The sequence below is a fragment of the Poecilia latipinna genome, unplaced genomic scaffold (assembly GCF_001443285.1).
Source record: "Poecilia latipinna isolate Pla-1442-1.1 unplaced genomic scaffold, P_latipinna-1.0 Scaffold248, whole genome shotgun sequence".
Classification (NCBI taxonomy): Eukaryota; Metazoa; Chordata; class Actinopteri; order Cyprinodontiformes; family Poeciliidae; genus Poecilia; species Poecilia latipinna.
Genome location: NW_015112864.1, coordinates 243,539 through 252,968, shown reverse-complemented (window position 1 = coordinate 252,968; position 9,430 = coordinate 243,539). Strand labels below are relative to the sequence as shown.

Below are 9,430 nucleotides of genomic sequence, written 5' to 3'. Positions count from 1 at the left end.
ATAATTATTTATATGACTACTTATACTTAATTGTCACAATATATAATTTTAGTATTTCTTTAATTATTTTAAACTATTATAATGTATTGAGTTCTGCTCCTGGACAAGGGATTTTACAGGCATCATCCACCAACTACAATGTTTAAAATAAAATAATATTCAGCAAATACCTCGAAAATATACATTGTTGTGCTCACATGACCCAAGTTAGTTTAGTCAGATATTTGAAAAAATAATATTTTATTCAAATTTTGAGCTTTATCCATAGGACCTGCTTTGTCCCTATCCTCAAGAATCACTGTTACATTTTAACGTATCTCTGCTCAACTTGCGGGGATCAACAGGCGGTTGCCACGGCAACGCTTTAGAGAAGAGAGTGAAAAAGGTAGGAGTGGTTTTGAGTTTGTCACCTTTTCGAGTCGTTTAACTCGTGTTCACCTGTGTCATGGCGCACTGCAACCACTGTAATTTCTGAACTTTCCGTAAAGGACAAAAGTTGGACTAATTACCTCGTTCGTTTGCAAGTATTTGTCATTCAAACATCAAATTGGACGAATATATTTCATGAAGTATTTAACAAACAAATGGCTCCTGCTACCGCGGTAATTATGTGAGCTTAAATTAGTTGTCTGATATTTAAAAAATAATAGTTTTGGTGCTCTCTGGCATCCTGCTTTGAGCACAGAGACACATAGATACTTTACTTTTCCTCTATCAAAAGTGCTATTGATTTTCGTCTCTTATTTAGTGGAAATATTGATGTTTCAAAATGAAAAGCTTTTTTCAACCTACAAAATGAGGAGCTGACATTCACAAAATAAATTCCAGTTCAACATCTGGTTTGAGATGATTCCTCTCGAACCTGTTGGATGAAAAATATCCCAACTTCAGAAGATGAGCTTTAACCTAACAGAGCTCTGAGGTTCCTCTCATCTGTCTGTAATTTGTCATATTGAAATCATCAAACCAAATGTCAGATCTACCATAACTGACTGACACCTGCTGGCCTCAGGTTTGCAACCAGTTGCTGACTGAGAAACCAGTAACTTGCTCCCAGTGTCAGAATCTCACTGAGGAAAAAACTGGATTAGTTTTTCTATCCCTTTAATATTTCTGCTTTAACTGATATATATTCCCATATAAAATAAGTCAATATATTTTTTATTACAAGTTTTATATCTTCGTGTCATGAGGTGTCATGAGGTAGATTTCAGCCAGCTGATGAGAGAAAACGTAGATCTTGTTCTCATAAAGTTTGGGCCCCTGTGCAACACTCATTTTTTTGTTAATTAGTGTTAATGTAGAGGCTGAGTTGACTTAGTGATGATGTTAGGATCTTTGGTTGTTTTGGTATTTTCATTGTTTCATTCTTGATCATTTTTTATTTCTTAGTTTCAGCCATGTTTCTATTGTACTTTAATCGGTCCTTCCTTAGTGATTCTACTTTCATACGTTTGTTTCTTGTGCCTAATTATTCTTTGTTGCTCTATTTTAATTGTGTCGTAGGTCTAGTTATTCTTTCATGTTAGATTTAATCCCTAGTCTCCTGTGTACTCTCCCTCGCCCCCTGTGCCACTTTCTGCTCTCTCCCCTCACACCTGCAACCCGTTTCAAATCAGTCATCTGTTTCCTGTTCAGTATACTGATCAAACTCCCGCATATACATACAACTCATTCTCAGCTCCTCCTTGCTGGTTCCTCCCATCTAATCCTGTTTAATCCAGTCTAGTCCCAGTTCTTCCCATTTATTCCTTGTTCCTGTTATTTTTGTTCTGCTCTGGCTCCTTGTGTTCTCCATGGTTGTTAGTGGTAAATTTTTGTCTTTTTCATTCTTCATTAAAACTTCAACATGTACTCTACATCCTAGCACTCACCATGACCGTTTATTATGGAATATAATTTGTGATATAGAATAATTCAGTGTAGATTTCCAAAACAAGCTCTGTTAGGGAGGAGGAACATGGCTCAAGTTTGACTAGTTTGAAATTATAGTCTGTTTATTCAGTTTGGTGCTGGTCAGCTTAATATGTGGCTGTGATCAGCTGCATATTAAAGTCAGCAATAATTTGTGTATGTTTTTCCTTGTGCTTCCAAATAGTTCGTGCTTGGTCACTCTCCTCCGCCAGACACACAAAATGCTGCCAGGGTCTAAAACCATTTCAGGTTCTCTGGTGTTTATGCTGCAGAGGCTGACAGCCAATCTGCAGCGTTAGCCACCTCTAACAAAACACAGCAACTAAGGCAGGACTTCCTTTCTTTCTTCAATATAAGAAACCCAATTAAAACAAAGACACATTGTGTCAAGCTTGTAGTACTTACCTGTAAACCAGGGCTCATAGCCAGATGGAACGGCGCTTATTGAGACAAATGAGATGTTTCACAGCCTAAATCCTAATTCTGTTACTTGATCTTGTGACCTTCAGTCCCATGAGGTGCATTCAGTCTCTTTTCTCATTACTTAGTTTAAAGGGGCAGTATTATGTAAAATCGACTTTCATGAGCCTTGCATCATATTATTCCCTCGTGAAAAACATACCTGGAGTGTTGCCTTGATTCGTTCATGCATGTTTGAGAAATCTTCCAATCTCCCGTGGCAACCACTCAGTTGTGCTGAACACCTGAGTGGATCTAGCTCCTCCTCAGAGCTGCAGTTTTCCCAGCTTCTGAGCTTCTGCCCCCGCAACTCCTCCACGCAGCTCCTTCAGACTAGCCAGCAGCAATTAGCAAACACCTGGTGGAACATCTGGTGAGCTAATCCTGGGAGCTACTTCTCAGTGCAACGCTGTTAAAAACGTTGTTAAAGGGTTAACAGAGGAGCCATGTTGTGTTGACTTCCTGAAGGTGGAGCTTCAGACAGAGCAGGAGCTTTTAAAGAGGCGGAGGCCCAATTTCTAGGCGTCAAATTTCTTTTAAGTTGTGTGTGATATTTACAATATTTTTAAAACAACTGAAGGTAAAATAGTTACTAGATTGTGCAATAGAATGACAGTATGTCCCTGAAAAATACATAACACTGCCCTTTACCACATAAAAATAGTTTTAAATGTAACTGGAAAAAAAAACAAAACATGAAAACGGAGAAATAACTGAAGAGCCTTTAACAATATACTGTGTGTAAAATCATCTAGAACTGTTCAGGTATGTTTAATTTCTTTAAATGAAATGTGTTACATGTTCTCATCAGAAGGAATTGGACACATAAAGACTGAGCCTCCGTTTACATTACAAATTCTTGCACTGTATTTATTCCCTTCATTAAATTCACACAATCCTTTTCCTCTCTGCAATTCCAAATGCACTTCTTATTTCTTTGTTTTTTTTTCTTTTTGGTGACAATCTGCGCTCGGATCAGTTAGAAATAAAATTTTTCCGACCATATTTGCCTCAGCTGAGACGTGTTTCTAAAAATAACGTGCTGTTATTCCCCTGGTGGATGCGACTTAGTCACCCATGCTTTTATCTCCTCCCACTTGGAACTGCTCATACTTTGGCATCGGTCGAAACTCCTCCTACTTCCAATTAAGAGAGAAAACACCGGGCCCAGATGGGTCAGGGCGCCGAGCTCCATCCCGTCGGCCATCTTCTCTCTGGGAACCTGCTGCTCTCACAGGGGGCTGATGACTTTGGACGTCAGCTCCTTCTATTAATTTGCAGATATTTTTGACTTATCACAGCAGCAGAAACAGAGGAAGAATTAATAACAGTCGTGACAAATCTCTTCTATTAACTTCCCAGTAAATGACTCCTGTGAGGGTGATGTGTGTGCAGTCAGTAAGATTGCGCAGTAACACTTGGGTTTTTCTCCTACTTTTACATTTTCTTAGAAGCAGCCCTGGTTATCTGCCTCTAATAGTTTGGTCTCTCACATTTAAATTAATCTTTTTCCTCTGTTTACTCCTGTATTTTGACTCTGTTTTTGCTGTAGTTGTCATTCTTCCTGCTCCATATTTTTGAAAGCCGCACTGCTGAAAAATTGGAGCAGCTGTTTTCTGATTACTTAATGAAAAATGAGCAAAAGGAAACTTAAAATTAAAAATAAACATATCAGGGACACAGGGAACCTAAAACACATTTTTTTCAACATGCTAACAAACATGACAAAGACAAGAAAGTGAGAGCAAGTGACGCACCCGTGCAAAAAAAGCACTTTTATTTTCTTTCGACACATTACTACACGTCCAGTGCTCCAGGAGTCACATCCCCAATTATTATAATTCATATCTAGGATGTGTGAAGCACCTGTAACGAGACACCAAAGAGCTCTCAATGAACAAATGACAGGCAGCCTGAGGGCATCAAAGAGATGCAAAGTGGGATGCAAAACAACAAAACAACCGCAGGAAGATGCATTACAATGAAAATTAGATAAGAAGCGACTAAAATAGGACAGAGCTGTAATAAAGAGATTCAAAGATACCACAAAGATGAAAATCTCACTAGTTATGCAAATACAAAACCACCAACTAAGGCGAGTGCAAATATTGAGACTGTCTGTGGTTACAGTATGATGAGGAGGTAGACTTTTACATCTCTGTCTACAATATGTCAATTGCATACAACAGTGTGCGCTTGTTTACGCTGTCATAAGAGTCCATCTGTAAATATGAAATATGTGGAAATGATATGTTAGACACAATGCTTCATTGTTTGGTCTTTTATCTGTTCTCCTTTTTTTAGATCCTGTCCTCAGTTTGTTTTCCTCTCTTCATCGTCCACATCTATCTGATCTGGGATCAGCTTTTTACAGCCTTCTATTCTGCTTTTGTCTCTTTCCTGTTTCCTTTTCTAAAATATGAGCAATCTTTACTAAGGAGTGTTTTCTTCATTCTTTTGTGGCCCCTGCTCCAGGTCGGCCCGGCTGGGAACCGTTTATCCTCTGAGCGATGAGGAGTAATTACACACCGATGAATCTGTGGACCTGCGCCTAACTGGACTTTATTGTCCCAGCTGCAGTGATACAAGGAACCTGAAGCCAACATATTTTTTATTTTTTATTTATTTTTTTACATTTTGGTAATCGATCCAACCTAAAAGGAGCGGACCTTCAGCTTCAACCCCCATCTGTCTTTTTGACCTCCTGTGAACTGTAAAACGGCAGGGATGATATCAGAGAACTTCTCATTTGTCTTTTTACCCAACTCGATACAAGGATAACCATCACCCCTCCACCCTCAGACCCATAAAGAGCTGCTGTGAGGAAGCATGGGAGAAATGAACTGGGAGTGTCTGAGCCCGGCAGAGTTCAGCCAGCTGCAGCAGTACACCGAGTGTAAGTCTCAGTCTACTCTTTGATTCATAAAAGCTGCAGAAAATGTTTGGAAACCACTGATTTAATGTATGTAATCTCATCACCTGTTCTAGTGTCCATGTTTCCCCACATGTAAGTGAAACGTGAAGAGATTATGACGCAGAACAGATTTATGATTGGATACTTTGTTTTTACAGTTCACAGTTATAACAGGTGATCTGGTAGAGTGAGAAACCCAGCAGTTTATTATTATTATTATTATTATTATTATTATTATTACTACTACTACTACTACCATTCAGCACTACTTTTTTGTTGTATCACGTGTCATTAAACGTCTGCTTTTGTTTGTGTATTTAAAACCTGTTTGAATTGATGCTCAGCCCTGAAAGTCACCGTGCTGTTGATAAAAAAAACAAAAAAACAACTTCTTTCTTTCCTTCACTAATCCTAGATTTTCTGATTGGATGTGATTGCTGCACCTGTGTTGACATATGAATTAAGCCCTTTCAGGTTTTGATTACATCCAGGTATTTTGAATTGGAGCGTGCCTCAGGACACCGCTTATCAGCCTGCTGGATGAGTCTGTGGCTTTCTCTGTCTATGCTGTCTGCAGCATTTGTTAGTCAAAGCAGCATCTGTCCATGTGCTGCTATTGGATGATAGACAGAGTCATGCAAGCTTCCTTTTCAAGAAATACATTGTTGTGCGCAATGTATTTCTCTTTTATTAGGGTTTTTAATGTGACAGACCAACAAAAAGTACAGCATAACATTGCATTTGAAACAAAATGAGACAAAAAATCTATAATTGTAATTAAAAATCTGAAAAGTGTAACACTAAAAAGTGCAGTCACTAAAAAAATCTGGTGATATCTGAACAGAACAGCTTCTACCACCTCTGATGTCTTATGGCTTTTTGTTAACAATGGCTTTCTTCTGGCCATTGTTTATTGTCTAGGTAGTTTCTGATGGGAATCAGTTTTGCTGTATTTTATTTTATAAGCTGCAGGATGTAACTTGTGTTTTTACATATTTGTTAACACTGTCTCTTTGTGGTAACAGTGTAGTGCGAGACAGATAATCTGGGGAAAAATTGAGCTCTTCTGCCTGCTCCCGGTGCTAAGTACACCGATAAATCAGAAACAACCAATCATAGCCAGGAGGAGAGTCTTCGTGCTGTCAATCAGCTTGTGTATGCACAACTCACTCACTCTCCCTTGCTAAGGCTAGTTAGCAGGGCCACTGATGATGGCGGATTAATAGCTTCCTGGAACGATAAATGGTTTCTCCGTGTACCATTATTGACAACACTAAGACCCTCCTGGCTCTGATCGGCTGTTTTTGACTGCAGATCGCAGCGGTAGCACAACGGTGCCTGTCTCATACCAAATTGTAATGATATATCAACACTTTTAATAAATAAGTAAAATAAATAAATAAATAAACATGTAACAAAAATAATAATATATATATTTTTAATGACCTTACTGCAGCCAGAATGAGTGGAATTGAGTAAATTGGCATGTTTAACTTCTCAGATTTTTTTTTATATTATTATTTTACCATTGCATGTATAAAAACTACAAAATGTTGTATGAATGAAGGAAGGAACAAATTAAACCACAAAGACAGCAGAGTCCAAATACCCAGGTCTGGCAACATGTCTTTATATCTCAGGTTTTTGAAAATGCTGAACAGCTGCAGCTACCCACATGAATGAGGAGAAGAGAGCATGGCTCCTCTGATGTTCCATGTTCTACATTTCTGTCGCCCTGGTGGTGGCAGAAAAGGCAGACTTTGCTTCCAGCGTGTAAAACGACAGCCAACTAGCAAAGATGCTTAGCTAGTTCTGGTTAGCTAGTTGGTTCTAATGGTGGATAATGGTCTGTTTGTGCTCTGTAATTGTTTGACACATGATCATAGGAGGAGATCATTATGGTTAATGTTCTGGACAGACGCTGTGTGTGTGTGTGTGACTGTAGGATTAGCATATAAAAGTGAGAGGGACACAATGTCCCCTCTGGCTAACCGGGGGGTGACTCAGCAGTTTGCCTCATCTGATGTTCCTGTTTATCAGGGGACTCATTAAAGAGGATGCATCTTTACTCCGTTTTATTCAGAGACCACTCTGATTGAGATGATAAGCACTCCTCTGCCATGAAGAGAAAAATAATAATTAGCTTCTCTCTGCTCTCATCCTCAGACTCCACAAAGAACCTGAAGGATGTTCTGGAGGAGTTCCGCGAAGGAGGAGTTCTTTCCAAATACAATCCAGCACAGGTGGGTCTCCACAAGTTGTTGCTTCATTTTTTTCCCCTCTGACACAAAACTTGCCATTTTACTGCAGAAAACGCAGTTCATTAAAATGCTCAGTCATCCATCCCATATTCAGTTGAAGACAAACCCTCAGAAGCAACTGTTGATGTCAGCAGATCAGCACTGATCAGCTGGACTCTAACTGGAAATCATACTGAGGAAAAAATATTGTCTCATTAGAGTCAGACTTTTTTTTTTGTAGATTGTCATTTTATAAAACAGAAGTTTTATCCTGTGCAGTATGTGCATGTGCCTGCAAATATGGTGACCTACTGGTGACTCAAGCCAAAGCAATCATCAAATTATTGTTCCTTTGATCCGTTGACCTCTGGCCCACTCCAATGGATTAGTCTCACAGATAAAAGCTGCTTGACTTGACAGATACCTGGATGAGTCTGCAGCTCCTGGGCTCGAGGGCAGGCTTCCTGAAAGTTTTTGATTGGAGTGTTTTGGAGCAGGAATGCATCCAAAGGTTTCAGGAAAACAGCCTTCAAGGACTGGAGTTGTTGATAACTGGAATACACTCTTAGATCTGCTGTATCTGAATAAAAAAACTCATCAGAATTTGTTTCAATCTGTATGTGATTCATGTCTATTTCCTGTCAAAGCCTTCTCAATATTTCAGTTAAAACCAATAGTCTGACTTGAGATCTGGCACCATAGAGGTTAACTTTCTGAGACCCAACCACTACCTGGCACCACAGTAAGTGGCCTCCATGGGAGACTCAAAACAAAGATGGAAGATTTTATAGTATCCTGGAGAAAACTGGACGTGTCATTAGTTGAAAAGATTCATGTTTTAAAAATGATTTTGATCCAACAAGTGAACTATTTTAGATATCGCCCACTTCAATGTCAAAGAAACTCATCGAAGCACTGGATCACTTCCTGTGGACAAATAAAAACAGGACAAAGTTGTACGCCGCAACAGGGCCGGCTTTTCCAAATGTTGAATAGCATCACACTGCTTCTTTGCTAAAACCAATGATCTAAATTAAATTCTAAGACAGGGGAAACTCCAAACTGAGTTGAAAATGAGCAAGCACTCCCAAGAAAGACTTTTATATCCCAAACAGGGGGGGAAATCCACAAAACCCACAATTACTATTTACCAGAGAAAGTTGGGGGTTGGCATCAAGTCTTACCAAAGTCTCCCCTCTGGAGTAATAAGTTAGTGAAGGTGGGGGGAAAGACATTATACAGCACAACATACATTTGCAGGATGATGAAGAAATGAGTCAAGCTGGTTGATAAACGAGGAATATTTGGTTCAAAATCTGCCCCATGTACAAAGGCAGAGGATGATGATTGAATTAGAAGGAAACTTTCATGGGGAGGTAGACATGACAGAGAGCTGGACTCTCTTGATACCTTCAATGTAACCTGCACCTTTCTGCCGGAATATTAAAATCAATATTTTCTGTGTAAAGCCGCATACAAGGAAGAAACTGGGCATCCTGGAGAAGGAGACAGAAATTTAACTCCTGCTTGTGTCTTAATCTGAACCTGTTACTTTCTTCTCTTTTGCTGTTTGCTTTGTTTTCTTTTCTGACACATCAGAAATGTCCATTAAATAAGACATGAAATTAAAATCACACGTGATTAAGCTTGTTCACATAATAAGTCATTCAAAATTACAGCAGTAACAGATGTAAACAGTTACATGGTATATATTCATAATTTAGCCGTGGTGCTAGCGCTTGTCCTCTGTCAGCCAATCAGAGGAGACATCGGCGTCTTATTCAGGCGTTACAGCAACAAGCCCCGCCTACTTGGGAGCGGCTATGTACGTGATGTTTTTTGGCATTTCAATAAAAAAATTTTTATCGAAAGATGTGAGTTTTATTTTTTATTGGTGTGTTTC

General features: G+C 39.1%; 1 protein-coding gene across 5 annotated transcripts in view; it reads left to right on the top strand.

The window, feature by feature from the left end:
- The window catches only part of dgkg (diacylglycerol kinase, gamma), a 127,378-nt gene that overhangs the window by 25,650 nt on the left and 92,298 nt on the right, over positions 1-9,430 (top strand). For 4 of the 5 annotated variants that reach the window (XM_015032685.1, XM_015032687.1, XM_015032688.1 and 1 more), the window contains exons 2-3: positions 4,849-5,269; positions 7,454-7,530. In XM_015032685.1, coding sequence (XP_014888171.1) covers positions 5,203-5,269; positions 7,454-7,530 — 144 coding nt within the window. In that variant the 5' untranslated portion in view covers positions 4,849-5,202. Of the gene's footprint in view, positions 1-341; positions 386-4,848; positions 5,270-7,453; positions 7,531-9,430 lie in introns of those variants that run through there. The other variant, XM_015032686.1, reaches the window with a different exon arrangement.